The 23,131-nt window shown below is 34.4% G+C and overlaps 1 protein-coding gene and 1 non-coding gene across 2 annotated transcripts; one reads left to right on the top strand and one right to left on the bottom strand.

Moving 5' to 3' along the window:
• Positions 1-1,457: 1,457 nt before the first annotated feature.
• Positions 1,458-21,226, bottom strand: LOC144436817 (pseudouridylate synthase 7 homolog). Its single transcript, XM_078125679.1, has 17 exons — positions 20,787-21,226; positions 19,963-20,050; positions 19,226-19,333; positions 18,964-19,096; positions 18,649-18,769; positions 16,982-17,059; positions 8,589-8,654; positions 8,285-8,347; positions 7,486-7,611; positions 6,671-6,732; positions 5,989-6,155; positions 5,664-5,796; positions 4,783-4,893; positions 4,083-4,152; positions 3,655-3,714; positions 2,887-2,978; positions 1,458-1,960 (listed from the first exon to the last, which is right to left on the bottom strand). The coding sequence occupies exons 1-17, from the start codon at positions 21,038-21,040 to the stop codon at positions 1,836-1,838; spliced, it is 1,857 nt and encodes a 618-aa protein (XP_077981805.1). The 5' UTR covers positions 21,041-21,226; the 3' UTR covers positions 1,458-1,835.
• Positions 21,227-21,638: 412 nt separating this feature from the next.
• Trnal-caa (transfer RNA leucine (anticodon CAA)) lies at positions 21,639-21,762 on the top strand. The gene is made up of 2 exons: positions 21,639-21,676; positions 21,717-21,762. It is a non-coding gene; the product is annotated as a tRNA-Leu (tRNA).
• Positions 21,763-23,131: the final 1,369 nt, after the last annotated feature.

Raw genomic sequence — 23,131 nt, 5'->3', positions numbered from 1 at the left:
TTGCAAAACACAGGTCTGTACTAAAAGTTTAGGCTACAATCACTCACTATTATAAGCACAGTGGTGTTTTGAAAATCAGCCAAAGACCACTCAAATTTGAAGTGACGTCACAACCTAGCCAACCTCCATAAACATGTTGTATTCACTGTGTATAGATATGGCTGAGTGTCATGCATACGACTGTGTTCTGGAAGGAAAAAGTGTTTTTTGTTTAATACCTGACCCAGGTAAGGTCAAGACAAGATCATGCAGGTTGCTGAGAAATGGCTGCACATTTGAGAAATTCAAGTTTGGCAAATACAAAGTTATGAGGATCATTTTGAGTAGCAGTGCTTTAAGTGTGATCTTCACGTTGTGCTGCTAGCATATAAAACCTAAACAAAACAATGATGGATACCAGGTTCTACGCAACCTTGAAAATTTTGGAAATCGTTCTAATCATTCCATTTCCTACATCAAAGATCATGCCATCCAACTTCAGTATTTAAAGGCTGCATAAAAGTCTGTCAGTCAGGCACATTAGAACATGCACTCCCAATCAAATTTCACTAAAAAATCTGTTTGTACAAAAACTGCCATAAAGAGGATACAACGAAACAGACATTAGACAATTATCGTCAAACTCAAGCTCTTAAACATACAGCAGTTGCTCAACAACACAAGGAATAAATCTAACACCAAAATTGTATTCATACATCATTCAATCGTCACTTCAAAATGTCACAAAAAATGTACTTTCGAAATATTGGGATGAAGGCAAGGTATTGAGCAAACAAAATATTTCCTACGCCACCAATAATTACATACAAAAGACAAAAATAAAGTTAAATCACTTGCATCTACTTCAGTAGCTGACATACAACTTGTTTGCATCGTTTTCAGGCAACCACTTTCTTATCATTCTCACGGTACAGGCAGACATCACATGCACCAATTTTGCTTCCAAAGTTCACCTCTGTGTTCTCATAGTATAGACTGCCTGTACTATTTATATTTATTAAATCATATTTTGCATTATTGTGCAGTGTTATGTTACTGTATTTAGTGTTTACGTGTGTGTGTGTGTGTGTGTGCGTGCGTGCGTGCGTGAATGGATTTTAAAGTAAAAACTGTCAGACCTTGGTTATTCATAATAAGGACACTGCAGTAAACCTTACATAAAAGATGAGAGATTTTATGACCTAAGTACTATAAAACATATGACTATTCTGGGATTGGATTGAAATGATTTCAGTTCCACTGATTTAATGACAAAATGGATAGAAAATCTAATCTGCAATCTGAATTATATTTGATTAAAAAATAAATAGTTATAAATAAATTTTACTGGTGAAAATGAGTATGAAATGATAAATCTCAGAAACAAAATGAAGACATCAACAAACAAGGATTCTTTGTAACTTCTGTGAGGTTTTATTACGTTAAAAAGTTGGTACAAATTTTATGATGTTTCGCATGGTTCTTATCCATAACTCAAACATTTCAAAATTTTCCGTAAGGAGATATTTCAGCTAGCATTGTTCACATGCAGTCTGTCAGTCATAAGACACCGTAGTGTCATTCTAAAACATGCCAAAATTTCCAGTCATGCAGATTCTACCAACTCTTGCTTCAAGAAATGCAAGTTGTGAAAGTTAGGTGGCATCACTTCATTATAATCTTGTTTGCCTATGATGTATTTGAAACCATCCATGGTATTGGCAGTTTGTAAACATATATACATGTAGCTAAAAATATATCACGGCCGTACTCATTCTTTGCTGTACTGATCTACAGCTATCCAGTGTCAGGCATACCTTCCTAAGTCAAACTTGGTTACCATGACAACATCTCATTCATTTCATTAGACTGCATTGATGTGACTTGGATGTATCTTGTTTCATAATCTCTCTTATCGCCATGGTAGCATAACAAGATGTCGGCAGTGTGAACTCCAGTTTTAAAGCCTTTAGCTTTCCATCTGTAAATAATGTATATATTAAGATTACTGCTGATAAGATGCAGAATATGCAACAATCTGTACATTTTGAACAATGAAAAAATATCATCATGAGTAATTTTGCACTGATAGACTAGTGTAACTCTATGACAGAAATAAAAAGAAATATGTATATTTGGAGAGCTCAAGAACAATACAATGACCTACAGGCCATTTTTTTAATGTATGTACGTAAAACCATAAACCTGTAGGGTCTATGCTACAATGCTCTTGCACAATGTCACCAAATAGTGTCTATTTTACATGACCTGACATCTCTTTATCTAATGTTTGTTTGAAATCTTGTTTCCTCCAGTAAACTACATTTTTAGAAATAAGTTATCACAAGTGTTATAGTTTTGTGAGACCATTTTCTTTTCAAACAATCCACACAACAAAACAATCAAATTACATATGCATGCAGGGGTGAACAAATCATTTTGTGAACTGGTGGTCCCTGGACCAGTGCCTTAAAAAATCCAGTGGTCCTGCTGAAAGAATGAGTGGTCCCAGGTCCCGCTAATGTGAAACATTCAATCTTGCCTATGAATCTGTATATTCAGACAACTTTTTAACATAGTTAGTAACAGTAAGGTACTGGTCCGATGGACCAGACAAGGTAAAATTTGTGTGCTTTGCCCCAAAAAATTACGAGGCCCGGCCCCAGGACCAGTGGATTTGTTCACCCCTGGCATGATATGAACAATGTTAATGTTCTAAGACTTCTATTTTGTTCATATTGCATATCTTAAATCGGTATGTGCTGCAAATTGGACCATTTTGTGAGACTGTTTTGTCAGATACGTAAACTTTATGTGGAGCTGTCCACATAATGTGTTAATTCTATTGATGATTTGGTTAAACTGTGGACATTTTCGACACATATATACAATGAATCTGTTCATTACCTGGTATTGACACTGGTGGTGGTTTGTCTTCCAGGAGGTCAAGGTCAGATAAGGTCAATGGAATTGTTTCATCATTGTACACATAGATATTCCTGTTAATGTACAACATAGGAGACTGAATTAAGATCTATGAAGACCACAGGAGAGATAATTGAAAAGTGCAATTTGAATGGTTATTTGGTGGGTGGGGGGGGGGGGGGGGGGTTCAATACCTACAGGGGTAGGAAGTATGAGTATCACTACAACAGAATGTAGACAAAAATACTCAGACTAAAATTGATCTAAATTTTGGCTGTCAAGATTTTGAACTTGTAGCTCTTCTCATTTTTTTCAGATAACTGTTGCGTGTATTTGATGTGTGCACCATTTCTTACTACACAATACTCTGCCCTGACTTTTCCTACTGTCCTACAAATCACAATTAAACCATTTAAAAACAGTATTAACAGTATTCTTCTCAGTCTGTACGTAACTTCTCCCTCAAAAAAGTTCTCTTTCATGTCACTCTTCCTCTAATCACGGAACACAACAAGTGGTTGCCATGTTTTTTTTCACAACTTTCCCCCAAAACAGCTACTTCAATTTCTACATGACTAAGAACGTTAAGAGTGTCACTCAATGTCTCTACCCCCTGAACAGATATACATGTATTTTCATATTTTTCTGAAATATAAAAATAGGTGTAAACTGTTTTGCTCCCTATCATATATGGCAAATACAACTGAGTTTATAATGTGATCAATGCAGTCATCTAATAGTTCAGCTTACCAAGTGCACTGCTCAGGTTTACCTACAATTTTTCTGTATGAGCCAACCAAAGAATAATCCCTGAAATAGAAAGAAAGATGAAATAATCAACACAGTTCTCATATTCTGAACAAAAATTGAACTTCAATACTAAATATGGTCTTGGCGTATGTGTATATATACAATAATACCTACCAGAATATCTGATGGTATATTGCAAGTTTCTCAATCTATTTAGTATGGTACCACAGCATTCTACTACAAGTGCAGGGGAAAACATTCTTGTATTAAGCCCAGGTGAGTTTTCTGTTGTACCTGGGAGATACTTAGGAGGACATGTTCTGACATTACCACAAATGGTCTGGAGATTTTGTAATGATGAAGATACTTACGGAGACATGTTCTGACAGTCTTTTATAGTAGGTTTTACAACAATGGGTTACACTTACTTTACGGAATGCTTCATGTTGTTAATATCAAGGCCATCCTCAGAAAGAATTTCTTTGTACCACACACCAACTGGAAAAAAATACAATGCTATGTTTTAGACACCCTAGCTCTCTGATAAAACAAACACTGTGTTTAAAAGACCTTCTAAGTGGTTATACAACCCATAACACCAAAGTAAAGCATTTTCAGTATGTAGCACAATCATTTATGGCATCCATATCAAGTACAACCCATAAAACCAAAGAAAAGTGTTTTCTGTATGTAGCACAATCGTTTATAACATCCATATCAAGTACAACCTATAACACCAAAGTAAAGTGTTTTCTGTATGTAGCACAATCATTTATAACATCCATATCAAGTACAACCTATAACACCAAAGTAAAGTGTTTTCTGTATGTAGCACAATCATTTATAACATCCATATCAAGTACAACCTATAACACCAAAGTAAAGCATTTTCAGTATGTAGCACAATCATTTATAGCATCCTCATCAAGTGTAAAAGTATACTGTTTCATTTGCTAATTAACCACATTAGAAAAGCCACATGCTAGGCTTGTAAATACAAAAATTGAAAAAGTATACTTTTACACTTCATATGAATGCTATAAATGAGTGTAGTACATAGAGAAAGTGCTTTACTTCGGTATTACTCATTGTACTAATAATAATTTGAGAAAAGAGAGTCAAGCATACCTTGGTTTTTAGGATAAATACTGTCATATCCTGGCATTGGTAATACAACATCATAGATACTACATTTGTCGATGTTGTCTTCTGTCACTTCAACAATATCAGCACTCTTTTCTGATGAAAAATTAACAAATTTGATTTCAAAATTACGTGTCAAGTAGTTTGATAACAAGAATCTCATTCTAGTTTTACTTTGCAGGGCTAAAAACTATAAAGTCAATTTACTATTACATTATTATAGTTCAATATTGTCATAATTTATGTGAATAGCTTACAGTCTATATACATGAAACATGTAGTTTGATTCAAGTTCTTTCTTACATCCAAAAATATGGCTTTCTCGCTGTCGCCCAAGTAAAACATGTATAGGGATACAACCCAAAATATAGGTTGAAACATTATGCAGACTACCATTTGTGTAGATTGAAGCACAAGGACAGGAAGTATATATACATTTATGTGTATATTTTTTGTATGTAGGGCTGTTTCTCAGTACAATACAAAGTCTTGTCTTATATGCAACAGTCATTTTCTTCCCAGGTCTGAGGTAGTCCTTCTGTGTGTCTGCCATTAACTAATTTGTGGCATCAATGACAGCTCTTATCAGCTCACAAGGTGTTAATTGCCCTGTTAACATATCTATTGCTTCTGTAAACATTCTATCAATTGCTATCTATCACCTAATTCTCAAGTGTACAAATGAAGTGTTAATAACCCTGTTTACATATCTACTGCTTCTGTAAAAATTCAATCAGCTAAATGAAGTGTTAATAACCCTGTTAACATATACTAGTACATTGCTTCTGTAAAGTTTCATGACTGGGTATGAAAACAGTTGCTACAAATTACACAATATTTAAACCATACTCTGAGATTATACTTACTAGAATCTTTGCATTGAAGCAGGTCACCAATAATTGGTTTTAAACCATACTCTGTGATTCTTCTACTGGCCATTCTGTTCCATACATAGCTTTGATAACTGTGTACATACATAAGTCTGGTCTGTTTGGGAATCTAAAACAAAAGACAAGAATTATTTTTGAGGGGAAAAATATCTATTTCAGTCCCTCATTTACCATTCTGAAATGTTTCTGTATTGATTAGTTAAATATATTTTTGTTAATGTTTCTGTATTGATTAGTTAAATATATTTTTGTTATTGTTCAATTAATTAGGTGAGTAGCAACATTAGATAAATGGACTTACAGCATAGAGAGCTTTGACAAGGTTATCTGAACCGCCATGTTTACACAGAGCTTTTAGAAGCATATACTCTATTGAATAAGCCTTTGCATTCTTCATTAAATTGGAACTGGATTGTGCATCCCTTGTCTGCCACCAGTGTTCTCTAGCTGATTGCATTTCACTGGATTCTGTTCAGAGAGGGAGAGAGAGAACACAGGATATTTCATTACCATTTCTTATTTGCAAGACATTTATTATGAAGTCCTTACTGTTCACATGATATGTACACATTTCTGATTATTCTCCAACAGGGTAGGTTTGTCCATCCATCCATCCATCCATCCATCCACCCACTGGTCGATCAATAAATCAATTTACTAAGTGCCAGTTTCATGTGCAGTTTTTGTATAACCATCTCACCCCCCCCCCCCCCCCCCCCTTCCCCAACCAATCATACCAGATGTGGATGTGGATATTACTTAAGGAAAATGATCACCTATCTCCTTGTCCAGGTTTGAGAATTACATGTAAATCTACAGTTCTTGTTTGACAGCCCCTTCCCCTCCAATTTTACCATCTATGGAGGGGGGGGGGGGGGGATTATGACCTCCTTGTCTAGGTTCAAATATACAGTGTTTGTATGATGAAGATAACAAAATCTCCTCCAATTTTACCAGCTGTGGAGGCTGATATGATGACCTACCTCCTTGTCTTGGTTTGAGAATCAATTCTATAGCTTCCTGCCAATCACTAAGTAAGATAGCCCTGTGGATGGAAAGTGTTATTATATTATCTGAAAATACATGACATCTTAGAGTCAATGAGATGATATTGCATTTAAGTGGTAACACACTACACAGTAACTACTTACACATAAATGTACATGTATTGCCAAGAATAACACAAGACAGTAACCATGACTAATTTCCATGATGGTCTGTATAGATTAGGCCAAAAAAGAAAAAAAATTGTTTCTGGTCAAGGCAGTTTGTCTAAAATGGTGCGACGACATGTTTTTTTTTTTTTTTTTTTTTTTTTTTTAATTTTAATTCTCAACAAACCTGTCACTCAGTCTACTATTTATGGCAGTTACTGTTCTTTTTATTTAGTACTTTAGAGTTAGTGTGTATGTGTGGCAGATGTCATTTACTTGTTCATGATTGGCTCTGCAGTTGTCTTCACTAAAGTAGGGAGGGTTATTTTTGCATTTCCCTCGGATCTGCAGACTGCATGGGCTGGACAAACACAAAAAAAAAGACCGATGCGAGGGTATTTAAGTTGCTGATCAGAAACATTTTTTTTGGCCTTATAGGGTCTTTTCTTCCATTGAACAGGTCTTGCTGAAAAATATTCACCTTTACAAATTAATTACAAATATTGTCAATGTAATGTATCAACAAGAATATTGACTTTGTAGCATGTATAACAAAACCTTGTAAAGCTTAGGACCGGTGAAGATAATGCTCCTAATACGAGATCTAAAGAACTAACCAGCTTAATAAGTTATAATTAATTTACCTTCCAACTCTGAAATTGGCAATGGCTGTTGTACCAAATCTCTGCATGCCATAATAATTGATAAAACCAGTATTTTGAAATGATGTCATTGCTGATTCAATCTCGCTATCATTGGCTTCGACACTTCTGATGAAGAAAAAAAAAATTTTATCGGTAGGTTTAATATTGGATATAAAGTAGAAATTTAGTCTGAAATTTGAAATTATGCAAGACTGAAAGACAAGATTATAATAAACAATTTTATTTAAAGGAAAAGATAAAAAAAGAAATGTACACCTGTCTGGTTTAAAATAACAGAAACATGAAAAAGAAACTGGTGAAAACTGATTTTGACTCCAAATGAAATGGTAGCAGTATTGCTGTCCTTGTTAATCCTGGTAGGGGTGGAGTACATCTCTAAGTGTTTGTACAAATAAAGACATCATGTGATAATAATTCAATGATACACTTTAATACTATAAATAAGTTATGGATCATGTGATGGGGGTGGGGGGTGGGGGGTGGAGTTAGATCATCACAATTGACATATTCTCATGAACTTAACTTTGTTAAAAGAATTTAATCAATTTAAAAGTTAGTTTTGACATCAAATTCAAAATTCCCTAGCTTGTATACAGTATCTTGTCATTAGGTCTTATTATTCAGAGTTGGGGCACATGTTCATAATACTTACATCACTGGTTTTTCAGCCAATGAGATTGTAGATATGATATACTATGCACTAATTATACATAATCTTACTTCATATCTCTCAGCACTATATCTATAATACACTTGTAGAACTATAACTTTGTTTTACCTTATAACTATTGTGAAGTGATTGCCACTCAAATCACCAAGTCTTAGGGCATCCTTGCAATATCTGAAAATATACCAAAATTTGCATCCATTACAAAATTGGAGACTTTTGGCCAATGTATGCATTTCATGTGGTAAAAATAATATCTGCATGCTGTCAGATTTACTTCACACGACTGTCTTTGGCAACTACCGTGCAACTACCGGTAATACAAGACATTGTACAAGAAACATAATTGAAAAGTGTAGTCAAAACAGAGGTATGAAAACAACTATGCAAAAAACTGATTTTGAGTTTGACTTACCTAAAATTGCTAAGCTTGATATTCTTCAGCGTTTTATTTAAGCCATACAGTCTGGGTGCTTCTACTCTGTAAAGTTAACAAGAGTTAATGGTGTACACTTTGATAAAGTTAGATAACGCTTCCTTTGAGTACTTGAAATCTACAAATACTGGATAACACTTCCTTTGAGTACTTGAAATCTACAAATACTGGATAACGCTTCCTTTGAGTACTTGAAATCTACAAATACTGGATAACACTTCCTTTGAGTACTTGAAATCTACAAATACTGGATAACACTTCCTTTGAGTACTTGAAATCTACAAATACTGGATAACACTTCCTTTGAGTACTTGAAGTCTACAAATACTGGATAACGCTTCCTTTGAGTACTTGAAGTCTACAAATACTGGATAACACTTCCTTTGAGTACTTGAAATCTACAAATACTGGATAACACTTCCTTTGAGTACTTGAAATCTACAAATATTGGATAACACTTCCTTTGAGTACTTGAAGTCTACAAATACTGGATAACGCTTCCTTTGAGTACTTGAAGTCTACAAATACTGGATAACACTTCCTTTGAGTACTTGAAATCTACAAATACTGGATAACACTTCCTTTGAGTACTTGAAATCTACAAATACTGGATAACACTTCCTTTGAGTACTTGAAATCTACAAATACTGGATAACACTTCCTTTGAGTACTTGAAATCTACAAATACTGGATAATGCTTCCTTTGAGTACTTGAAATCTACAAATACTGGATAACACTTCCTTTGAGTACTTGAAATCTACAAATACTGGATAACACTTCCTTTGAGTACTTGAAATCTACAAATACTGGATAACACTTCCTTTGAGTACTTGAAATCTACAAATACTGGATAACGCTTCCTTTGAGTACTTGAAATCTACAAATACTGGATAACACTTCCTTTGAGTACTTGAAATCTACAAATACTGGATAACACTTCCTTTGAGTACTTGAAATCTACAAATACTGGATAACACTTCCTTTGAGTACTTGAAATCTACAAATACTGGATAACACTTCCTTTGAGTACTTGAAATCTACAAATACTGGATAACGCTTCCTTTGAGTACTTGAAATCTACAAATACTGGATAACACTTCCTTTGAGTACTTGAAATCTACAAATACTGGATAACGCTCCTTTGAGTACTTGAAATCTACAAATACTGGATAAGGCTTCCTTTGAGTACCTGAAATCTACAAATACTGGATAACACTTCCTTTGAGTACTTGAAATCTACAAATACTGGATTACACTTCCTTTGAGTACTTGAAATCTACAAATACTGGATAACACTTCCTTTGAGAACTTGAAATCTACAAATACTGGATAACACTTCCTTTGAGTACTTGAAATCTACAAATACTGGATAACACTTCCTTTGAGTACTTGAAATCTACAAATACTGGATTATTCACGTATCCAATGTTAACCAAATGCATGACCATACAGATTGTGATATTACATATATTCAGATAACTTACATCATTACAACATACACCCTACCCAAAGTTCTCACTCATAGACATTGCAGTTGAGGGACTATGCAATGTTTTTTACATTACAGCCATTACACTACAGTAGAACATAGATCTTGGAGGGGGGGGGGGGGTTACACAATGGGTTTTATCTACCAATATAGCACAGGCCTGTGTACTTGAACGCAATCACACTAAAGAACCCACATCTTATCAAATATTTGTATCCCTGGTCAGTATCATGCTATAACACCAACCCTTACACTGTTTGGATATTGACTCTCTACCATTGTCAATCATGACAACAACCTGAGTACAATGGATTTATTTTAGGACTATCCGGGAGAACTACATAGGATTTATTTTAGGAGAACTATCCAGGAAGGACTATAACGGGTATTATCATTATGGATAACATAACGCATGAAAGATTTGAAATTCATGTCTTCTACACTGAGAGAAAGAAAGAAATTGAAAAACAACAACTTATTCTGGACATAAAACTTATAAAAATGAGAAGTGTGTGAGGTAAACAAGGACAGAATAGCAACCACATGACACACTTTTTCTTGTGTTTGATCTAAGAAATGACTACTTCCTGCAGTATGGCTTATCTCCATCCTACTAGCATTTCCTGTGTAAAGGCCTAATTTTAGTTGATTTTATTTTCAGTACCACTGATATGAGGCCAAAGGAAGTGTAAAAAAAAACTTGTAAAATTGAGAAAGAAAGTTTATCACATTGATATGTCAAACATTTGAAATGTTATAGATAATTTCCTTATCACTAACCATTTTCTAAATTGTCATTTAATCTAGATAATTTTAAAAGCTCACATTTTATACCTGCACTTTTAATCTAGTTTTATACATACAGTAAAATACTAGTTACAATAATTATTGATTGCTAGTTATGAATACAAGGATGTAATAAATACTTATTATTAGCAAAGTATTGTTATACAATGAATGAGCCAGGTTCAACAAAAAATATGGAATATATGTGTTGTCTGGTTGTTCTGTCACAACAATGTGCATCTATGTCATGACAAAGTGTGTCTACATAATTGGTTCTGCTGTGTTCGAAATATGAGTCAAAATCCTAAAAATTGCCGTTACTTTCCCAGAGTTTTTTTTTTATATTACTGGTGATGGTATAATTAGATATACTCATGACTTTAAGGTTGGCTCTACTCGTCTAGTGACTCATAGTGACAAAGACCCCTTAGGTCACTCGGATGTTCCTGAAGAAAAATATAGGGGGAATATTACCTAATTATAGTTAGCATGTTAGGATATAATATGTACGATCTGATTATTAAAGAGGATGTCAGTAAAAGTTATCACAACATTTCTAGACATACTTTTGATTATTCTTGTCCATGACAATTTTCCTATGATACTGACTGAAGACACAAATACCATCCAATGGGGGTTCCAAACTGATACACAATATTATACCACACACAGAGGCCATATTGAACATGTTCTGACAAAAAATATGGGTTTTATACTGTTTGTTTTACATCATGACAGCTTTCATTTGTCATTGGTTCTGCGGTGCTCGAAATAAATATAAGTCAAACCATTCAAAATTGCCAATATTTTTCTTGATTTGTCATAAATTCAGCCAGAAAATACTTATGACCTCAGAGGATTGTCAATACTCGTTTTCGATCATAATGACAAGGCCCCTTAGGTCACTCATATTTTCCTTGGCTGAAAGAAGAAAAATAATGGGGGAATTCAATAATGTCTAATTGCATCCGCTGGTCATAGCAAAAAATGTGAGATTTATTCTTCAATGCTATAATGTCATAACACACACAAACTTTTACTGCACTACTATTAAAATTAAAACAAATTATAACAGTTTTATGAAGTTTGCTCACAAATTGTATTATTTTGAATTATTTCTTGTCATTCATTCAGTAAGGCCATGTAACTCACAAAGGGCCTTGTGACTCCCCATCTTGTAAAAGTTACAGGACCCTTTATGTAACCCAAAGATCTCTCACTTGAAAAAAAAGCAAAAGAAAATGTTGGCATTTGATTTTTAACAGTCCAGAATATAAACATCCTCATTTAGTAAATACATTTTGGTTAATTTGCATAGATTGTCCTTGACTTTGACGGTCATTCTGAAATGTCTGCAAAAAACAGACAACAAAAACAATTGAACACACTACACTGGATCAATATGTAACAGTGGGTTATAAAAATGCCTCATTGCCATAAATTAACTTTTAATACGACAAACAAGTATCATTTTGAATATGATAGTGATATTTATATCAGTTGACTTCCATGGGAATTGGACTTTTTATCTTGCCACTGCATATTTCCTCTTCCTGTCATTTCCTCCTCACTTCTGCCTAAACATCTTGGCTTATCATTTTCCCAGTGACCTCAGCACAAAACTGCATAGCTTAACGAGACTGTGGTTCATTCAGTTACTGACTTTGGAGAGCTGACTTCACTTTCACAGAGTTAGACGTGTACTACTAATTGTACAGACATAGCTTGGTAAGGAATTGATTCACTCAGTTGCCATTTTCAGAGAACTGGACATAATACTGATCGCTTGACAAGCTTTGGATCCACTCAGCTGCAAACTTTTGCAAATTTGACTTCAGTTGAAATCGTACTTCTCACTTCCATAATTTGACAAGGTTTTGATCCACCCAGCTGCCAACTTTGGAGAACTGACTGCACTGTGACACAGTTGGAATTGTATGTGCCATCAACAAGAACACTACACAGTGTAACAGGTTTCTGATTCATCAGTTGTCAACTTTGGAGAGCTTATTGCACTGTTACTGTTACAGATCATATTACTAAACTGTACAGACATACACTGAGTGGTCATAAATCAATCACTATGCCTACATATCACGTTTTGCTGCTGTTGATCACTTTAATGTCAACTACTGGTGAGTCTGTAGCCGAGACAGACTGTCCATGTCAATGCGGCTACACCACAAAGTATTTCTATCCACTACCACTTGGCAACCATTTCTCTATCAACTGTCGCAGCCAGGATCCATTACTAACCAGCATACCAAGAACTCTACCAAACAATACACAAACATTGGAACTTAATTACAATAATATCAAAAATATTTCTTCAACTGATTTTGAGAATCTTGGTGAGCTGATGTTCCTGGATTTATCCTACAATGACATTGAGTCGATAGCACCAAACACTTTTCAAAACACAACCAAGCTGCAAGCATTGATTTTAGGTGGAAATCAGTTATCCAACATTCCGGACAACTCTTTTGTTGGTCTGAGCCAACTCAAGGATTTGGTACTTACACAGAACTTCTTCAAAGCTATACCAACAGCTATCAAAGCCTTGAAGGAATTAGTTTCATTACATCTGTACCGGAATGAAATCACTTCCATTTCTTCTGACACTTTCCTTGGCATGGATCATCTACAATTCATCAATCTCCATGACAACCGAATAACCATGATAGCAGACAATGCATTATCCCACCTAGCTAAACTGAACAACATCTACCTAACATCCAACCTGTTAGAAATGATACCGACTGGTTTATTTCACAACAATACCCAACTACAATACATTGCACTGGCAGATAACCGTTTGAAAAATATCACTGTGGACACATTCTTTGGATTGTCTGTTTTACGAAACCTGGATTTACGCCAAAATCTGATCCAGTATTTGCCACTAGGAGTATTTCAGTATGTACCAATCCTACGTGAGCTGCATCTGGAGGGAAACGACATCCATAATTTGGACGAAGACACATTCCTTGGATTATCCCAACTGAACACCTTGCAAATAATGGACAATCCACTGGGATCATTACCAAGCGGTTTATTTAAATCCTGTGCCAACTTGAAGGAGTTACATCTGAGTCACATTACAGACATCAGTCCAAACACTTTGAAACCGTTAAAAAACTTAACAACTCTGGAAATCCATAACTGTAGGCTGTTTAAGATAAGTAATCAAATATTCAGAGGTCTTAAATCATTACAGTATTTCAATCTTCATGACAGTGAGATACAAACACTGGCAAAGGATTCTTTTATTGACATGTCATCGTTACAATCATTATCGTTAGAAAATAACAAGATCAAATTTCTACTATCCGGTGTATTTCACAACTTGTCATCTTTGAATACTTTAAATTTACAACGTAACCAACTGGTACACATTGATGACGATGTCTTCCATGGTTTATACAACTTGCAGAGATTGTTGCTACAGTACAACAAACTAAGCAGCCTCAATTCTGAGCTCTTCACAGACATGAAATTGTTGAAGTCCTTGTTTCTACAGAACAATCAGATTCATTACATAGGTGACGGTAGTTTGGAAGCCCTGTACTACTTGGAAGAATTTGACCTATCAATGAACCCTTTGTACTGTGACTGTAAACTGAACTGGTTCCATGACTGGATGGCACGGAATGACTTTAAATTTTCACGTGCTTCTGTACTGAACACTGAATGCACAAAGCCACAGGTTTACAATGGGAAAAGTTTAACATCGCTGACATCAGACAAACTAAACTGTATCTTTCCAAATATCACAACAGACATAGATCACATCGACCTCATCGTAGGAAGTAATATCAGCTTAGCATGTGTGTTGACGCAAGACAGCATTGCAAATTTAGTATGGACTCTGCCAGATAAAACCCAAATTCACATTGGTGAAATGTACCCAGGCATACAGGTAACTATTGATGGTACATTATATATTAGTAACATGACCCAATTTGATGCCGGCACTTATAATTGTACATCCACTAACAATGTTGGTAGTATGACACTGTTTATCAATGTTACAGTGGTTTTACCATATATTCCAACAACGGTCTTGACAACAACTATTAACCGTGTAACAACGCAACGTAATAAGGGGATCACAAAATCTATTTCTACAGCAAGCCGAAAACCACAGCAACCTTCATGCACTCCCAATCCTTGCTATAACAATGGTGAATGTCAAATTAGGGTTAACACGGAACCAGTATGTCTGTGTCCACCATCATACACAGGGTCAAGATGTGAGATTGTAGTAGACATTAACATTAAGGCAACTAACGTTACTGATTCAAGTGCCATCATTTCATGGGATTTACCATCCTATGATAAAGGCATCTCAGTCTTCAAAATTGTCTACACAAATGTACAAACAGATGAACAATTTTCAAGTGCAGCCATTCCAAAGCAACAAAACACCTACCAATTACAAGATTTACTGCCTCATACTCAATACAAAATATGTATCAACGCCATTAGTATGGCAGAAAAGAATGACATAATCAATGACAAAGTGTACAATAAAGACAGTAATCAGTGCATCTTAATCACGACAGCTTCTCCACAACCAAGTTTCCAAACTCAAAGAAAACCGGTCAAAACAATTGCCATAGCCGTCACAGTATGCGTTGTTGTCATACTCTTAGCTGGTGTATTGTTATACTGTAAATGCAGGAAACACAGGTTAGGTAATGCCTACAACAAATACAGTAACCAGCTGAATGGACATAGTCTATCTGACAAAGTCTTCTTCCAAAGTGATGATGATGATGCCGTGTCTTTGAGCTTTGTATATGAAAGCAGTAGCCCTAACATACATAGTACTAGTACTAGCAGTGAAACAGAAATTGACACCAACGAAACAAGATCTAGTACTGTCACTAGTATTCCAACATTTTAGTCACAAATATAAAGCGTCAAATTGGGGAGAAAAATTAAAAATTAAAAAACCCAGGAAGAAAAATATTTAACACCAACAAAATGTATTGAGTACTTTGGTTGAAAAAAAGAGAAAAAAAAAAGAAGTAAAAACTTGTCAGTAACCTAGACAACAATGATACACATTGTTTCAAACAAAGAATGTTTCTATATTTGTATAAATGGAAGTATATAAGCCTGTTAGATGTAACAAATTCATTAGATCCAGCATGTGTCAAACTAAACTATTTCATGGTAGTATTATGTTCTTTCCATTATTACCTGTAAATATAGACTATTTGTACTGTGTTTTCATGTTTTAGTAAATTCAATTTTCAATTAATTTTAATCAAACATTTGATCATTTAGGATCCCATAACATTGATGACATTGAAGTACAAAGTATGTTATAGTATTTAATATTCAAGAGATGTAATTTTCATTGAAAACAAAAGACAACTATTTTGTTTGTATTCTGCTTTAAGATGTGTGAAAATTTAGAAGAAAATATGTACTTTCATTAATATGTTTTAGTAAAATAAGTATGGAAGTATATATAACACACCACATTGTGATAGAAAGACATTATTCTATAGTATTTGGTGAAAACATTACAGTTGTCATGGTTTCATATATTATGTGATTTTTGTTGTTTGTACTTGACCTTGGTGATGAATAGAGTCAAGGATTTCATTATGTTTTGTACAGCCTAATTCTACAGAACCGCACATAGCTATGATAATACAATAAACTATTGACATTTAGATCTTGACCACAACATGCTAGTCAAGATCAAGAAGAAGAAGAATTAAATTATAGATGTTTTGATGATTATATGATATGATTTATTCCATAATTTAGGCCACCGGCCCATAATACAAATCGTTAAAGTGAATAGACAACATATAGAAAAAGACTGATCTGCAGGCTATGTTGAGTGCACCTCAAAATTACAAAATAAAAGTAACAAAATTAAACAGATTCAAGTATTATATTATTTCTCATTTTGAAACTATAAAATAGGAATTTGATGATTAAAAAAAAGTTACTTTTACAATATTTGATCACATATTTTCTGAGTCTGGAAATTGTCTAAAATGTATTATTTGAAATGATTTTTTGCACAACCATAAAGAGAAAATGAATGAAGTAGAGTGATAAATGCCATACCTGTAAGCTGTTACTTCTTGTACGGTGATTGCACGTTTGTCTTTAGTACCAGCAAAGCTGAACAAGTGATGTGGAATTCTATTGGGGGGAACAAAATGTTGATGGAGTGATAAAGTTCACCTAGTGAATTATTTTGTTCAAATGTGTGAACAATATACCACAAGACTATCATAACCACTATTTCAGAAAGTACACTACACTTAGAGTCCTAGAAACAACTGCCAATATAGTCCTACTAAAACTCAATATAAAATATGTCTAAAACAATTAGTCATTGAAGAATACTTCAGTAGTGATATAATATCAAGTTTTCATCTAAAAAGAGAAAGATCTTATTTCTAGTTTTATTTAAATAGCAATTTCTAGTGTTTAAATTTGTCAATTTTTCATCTTACTTTGGTGTCTAAACATTTGTAAGAATCATGTAGTAATCATGATTATTCAATTTCTTGAAAATTCACATGAAATGATATAAACTGTTTATGTAAGTGATAAAGTCAAGTATTAGAACATTCAATTCATTTCACCATCTATTCATTTGTCTTGTAGATGTGTGTATTTTTTGTATAAGTGCCATGCTGGAAAAGTTGTCTGGCATTGAGCAAATACCCTGGTTAAATAAAAGTACTTTCATTTAACTTGATCTTAGTCAGTCCCCTTTCTTGAGAATGTCAAGTGAAATGGTGTTTGTGTGTTCAATCTGACAGTTAGAAAAATAGGCTACAACCAAGATTGTAGTTGTGTGCAAAGTAGTTTACACAATATCATTATAAGTATAAACTAACAAGTCTATTTGTTGCTGTTTGAAAACGTCACTCAGTGAGAGTCTGTGTGTCACTTCATAAGTCTGTAGTAATTGCATGAGTGTAACTGCAATGGTGTTTCACAAAAGTCTTAATCAGTCAAGGTTACTAGACACACAATTTTCAATACCAAATACAGTTGGTGTCATCCAAGACAACACAATGTCTGAGACGTTACTAAAAACAAAGTCTTTACCAAATAAACCATATCTGTGTAACATTCTGTCTGTACCTATATCTAATACAAATATATATCACTGATACATGTTACACTCAATTTTCAATGACACTTCCACTAAGTGACAAAGACAAAGGTAAAAATGACAATGGGTTCAATTATTATGATGTTGCACACTACTTTGATCTTGGTTGTACAGTATTTGTGCACAAAATGATAGAAGCTAGAGTAACAAACAAACAAACAAACAGGTTATAGCTTGGCATCAGATTTATGCTAAATCACATCAATTTATCCTATCAATATACAGTTGGCTTCAAGACACTTGGAAATCATTGGTAGATGTGAAAACCATAAATTACTGCCTGATAAAACTCATTTCAATGTTTCTCACCAGAATATCTTAAATATGATGGGTTGGTTGGTCAGTTTAAAAAAAGAAGAAAGTGTTCGTGCATGTGTGTTTGTGTATTTGTGTTGGTGATACCTTTGTAATGACAACTAAGTCACACAAATACTATGAACCATTTGATTTAGCAAAAGTCCCAAATTTCTGCAACGATAATTTGCCCTGATTTGTGGTTGTAGTGTTTCCACCATACATATCATTCTCTCTGATCAAACAAGAGAGGGCGCTTGATAACTAGAGCCACCCTTGCATACTATGAACTGGCTTGACAGCTTACCGTAGTAATCTAGCCAGCAGGTTGATTGCATTCATAGTTTCTATATTTTCTTTATACAAGACAAAACAACAATGATTTGGACAACTTTTAGGCCATCGGCTTCTGTCCTTACGGTTTCTTCCTGTAAGTAAGAAATTACACATAAATGACATGAGACTCAAAAATAAGATGGATGTATGTTATTCAGTAATTGGGTATAAAAATGACTGAAATGTATAAATGGTTTCTAACAGTGATTTTCAGAGAACACACAATACACAGAACAGCAAATACAATATCATGAATGTAAAGTGTCTGGAGTGGTGATGCTAATACCTTTGTTTTTAGCCTTGACGACTTCAATGACCTTTTGGCCATTTTTCTCCAACGTTTGACTTTCTAGACCTGGGAAAAACTGGCGAATACTCTGATGAACTTTTGTCCTTGCTTCTTTGTCATCGTCTTCTAACTATAAATATAACACAACACTTGATAACATTAATATTCTTGTCAATCACATGGGACACAACCATCACTTTTGGATCTTAATTCCGAATTTATCGTGCAGTTTTTTGTTGTTGTTATTTACGGTACTTACATTTATCAATACAGAGCCAGCTTTGTCATCATCTTCCATCAATTCTTGAAGTTTTTTTTGGTCTTCTTCTTTGATGTACTCCTCAACTGCATCAATTTCATTCTCTGTCTGATAAGAGGTAAGAAACATTATATGACAGACTACAGTCCCGTTATCAGGTGATAGAGGGAATGTGGACAGACTTAATTTCTTTCGAATGTCCTCCACTTCATACTTTGTGCCACATGGAATAGTTATTGTCAAAATGATTTTCTTATTGTAGCTGACAATCTGACAATGTTGCTTTGTGAGTCTGAACATCAGAGCCATTCTCACAAGCAAGAGTACATGTTTCTGTTGAAGCAACAAAATATGTATACCTTTGGGTGGTGCATTTTGGATGGTGCTGTAAAAGAGGCTGTGGTTTACGATGATGATCAGAGCCAGTTTTGGCCAATAAAATGTTTACATGTAACGGACGTATCAACAAGTGTCTAGTGAAGTTTGAAGTGTGTTAAATACATCTAGTAGTATTCCACTTTAGGATTAGAATGTTATCATCATTGGTGTTATGTCTTCTTACAAAATAATCAAACTGTAAATTATATAAATATTTGGTCCAGCTACCTACAGAATGCAAGGCACTGTGTTTTGGCAGAGATAATGATGGCAATGAAACCCAAAAATCAATGATCTTGGTCTGGCATTGGGGACTAATCAAGTTAGGAATTGTTATTCAGAATAACTTTGTTTATTACCTTGAAAATATTTTTGGGCTTTGTTAGGTCACTCACTCTTACAAGGTGGCCTTCTTTACTTCTTTCATTGACAAGGAAATCAGAATATCTGTAATTGAATAAATGAAAATTGACTCCAATGACTGCACTGAGCTTGGAGAGGAGTTAGCCCACATACTATATACACACAGTATATTTTGGCACAACCACCAAGAGGAGTAACAGTATGCATAGTATCAATACTCCCTTCATGCCATTTACCATACAAGTACAATAATCTTTTTCTTTTCACTTTCTTTAAATTTTTAAACTTGTACTCTATTGTTTTCATTCTTATCTATTAATTAATGGAACTTTTCTGAATGTCTTTTGGTTTTTTTCATGATACAAATTGTTCAAAACTGCTGCCCACAGCATGTATATAATATACATTACTGTATTTGCTCTGAAAAAGTTAGACTGCAGTTTTATTTTATTTTACAGTACACTTTATTCCATTCTCCCAAGCCGGAGTGCAATTTTGCTGCTGATGCAACAAAAAACAACATGTCTGTTAAGTGTTGCTGTAAAGGGGTTAGTGGTTTTATAATGATAACTTTATTGCAAATCACTAGTCTACTGACTGTTCATTTCCAATAGTCATGGTGGTATAAGGGGAGACCCCCCCCCACCTCCATTCACTAATGAACAGTCGAACAGTGATACATCCGTGATGTTACAATGGACATAAACCACAGATGTTGGAGAGAGACCAGACGTCTATGATATAAGTTACCTACACAGCACGAAGAATGACTAAGATTTTAATTTTATGTCTACATGGTTTAATATTAATGGTCACACACCTTTCTTTCAGAATACCCCTAAAACCTTGATGCTTCGAAATGTACTCTGTAATTCCCACGTCTGTTTCTATGAGACCAACACTGGACACTTCATCTGGTCTACTATCACTAGTGGGGTCACCAGAAATGCAACTCGAATCTGAAACATTATCCCTCGTTCCCTCAACGGCTTGGTCATCTTCTGTACTTTTCTTAAGTTTTTTAGGAGAACTCTCACTCAACTGCTCATCAACTGCTAAGCTTCGTTTTTCCATGGCTAATCTGTCTGAAACGTTTGCAAGCTGTACTTGTTATCACAAACAGAAGAAATTGCACGAGGGTTCGATGCCACCTCTGAGGTCTAGTGAGTTGCACGAGTAAGTTAACAGAAAGGATACATTTTTCACGGATTAAGAATATAGAGATACACTGCACTTCATGCACCATGTGAGTTGCTAGCGTCTGCTCGACCCGGAAGTGAGTGCACAAGCACATGGTCTCGGCATTTGTAGCATGTCTGTTCGATAGAATATCAAAATCGATAAAGTAAAAGAAAAGAGCAACTAAAAATTACATCATAAATCATACCATGTTTTCCTATTCAAAACCATATATATATCGATTTAAATATGACATGTTTGTAGGTGAATCTGTAATATCGAAAACTTGTTCTAAAAATGATACAATTACACAGCGACGAAAATCAATACGCTACGCTCTGATATAAACCCATTCAGGACAGAGACGAACTGAACATAATCTCTATTCACCCTGCATAACCGTATAGGTACACCTTTTGAAAACAATAAAGTGAAACCTACGAAACTATGCAGTCAATCGTACAATTAGCAATATTTCCCATTTAGTGCGCATGTCAGGATGGCCGAGCGGTCTAAGGCGCCAGACTCAAGGTTTACACCTTCTGTATTCAATGTACAGTAATCATGGGCGTTCTGGTCTCCGAATGGAGGCGTGGGTTCGAATCCCACTTCTGACAGTATGTTTTTTCCCCCCACTAGTGTCATTTTAACATCATGACTACTCGTATCCCATGTTCTCAAACCGATTTCAGGTCATGGTCATGTACATTCCATCGTTTAGGATATTGAAATTATGACGTATATACTATTTTTAAAATAATAATAATTATGTATAATATACATAATAATAATAATGTATAGTTCAATTGTTGTTACAGTGTTTTGCTTTCTAAAAGAATTTCAAAAGTTAGAAAAATTGTCTGCTTTATTTGGAAAACAAAACAAAATAAATTGAAATTCTTCACAACATATAAATTATGTACATCAATGGGTCTATCTGTTGACAAAGGCTGAAGTGTGTTGTCAAAAATATCAGATAACGATTTACAAGTTTGTCTTTGGATCAAGAGTTTAATCGAATCTTATACGATGGTTCACCAACACAGATGAAATCAAGTTTAGATCAAAGTATATGAATTTGAAGTTAGATAGTATCTGTACTTTTTTTCACTGTTTGCATAATATATCGAATTCATATACTCTCACTTATAATAAATAATAATAACAATTAGCAATATATACAGGCTTTGAGAAGGATCTACAAATTAAAAATCCTGCCTGTAAAAAAATACCAACTCACTTTTAGAATTTTGAAGTTGTTTAGACTGTCTACTCAATGAAAGATTAATATGTAAATTTTGTCCAAGTTTGGACGATGAATCTCATCACTTAATATTTTCATTATACTAATGACAGAAATGCACTTTTTTCTTCTTTGTCCTTAAATAATTCAAATTTTTATTCTGTAAATAGCAAAGTAATTATTTTGCATATACTGACCTCATTTAATAAACTTCCTCTTGAAATTTTTCTTTTCAATGTCAATAGTCCTCTGGTAGTCTGCTAAAGGATTGTATTCATACAATTTCTGATGTTAATTAATGCTGTATGCTTTATCATGTTTACTAAGGCATGTTGTCATGCAATGCAGATTGTATTGAATAAATGCACACGATATAATTGTGATCCCGTCTTCACCATGTTATTTTGCCAATTTTATTGGACCAAGCAAGCCATTTGTCTTATTTTATTTCTTATCTATTTTAAAACCTCCGTTCTATTTAATTGATAATTCCCTGTGTTGGATACTGAGAAGAAAGATGAATGTCATTAACAGTGTTCAAAGTCCCTGAAGGAACTTTTTTTTTCTACTTCCGAAGGATAAAGTATCTTTAGGCCATAATTACAGTACTTCCCCAGAGGCACTTTGCATGTGTCTATACTAGTATCTACCAAATACTAAAGCACCCAATTAAACCATTAGACAATTATATGACTATTTTCTCTATTATTAATACAAGAGGCTTGGGACAATTCTGTACACAT

This window comes from Glandiceps talaboti, chromosome 1 (assembly GCF_964340395.1).
Source record: "Glandiceps talaboti chromosome 1, keGlaTala1.1, whole genome shotgun sequence".
Classification (NCBI taxonomy): Eukaryota; Metazoa; Hemichordata; class Enteropneusta; family Spengelidae; genus Glandiceps; species Glandiceps talaboti.
Note: the sequence above shows the minus strand (reverse complement) of the source record. Positions and strands in the feature narration are given on the sequence as shown.

Excerpts from the sequence above, each read along its gene's own strand:
- LOC144436817 (XM_078125679.1), bottom strand. The coding sequence starts at position 21,040 with ATGGAAAAACGAAGCTTAGCAGTTGATGAGCAGTTGAGTGAGAGTTCT. Across the intron at positions 19,097-19,225 it reads CTGGCTCTGTATTGATAAAT|TTAGAAGACGATGACAAAGA; the intron begins GTAAGTACCGTA and ends TTATATTTATAG. Across the intron at positions 17,060-18,648 it reads CTGCTGGCTAGATTACTACG|AATTCCACATCACTTGTTCA; the intron begins GTAAGCTGTCAA and ends TCCCCCCAATAG.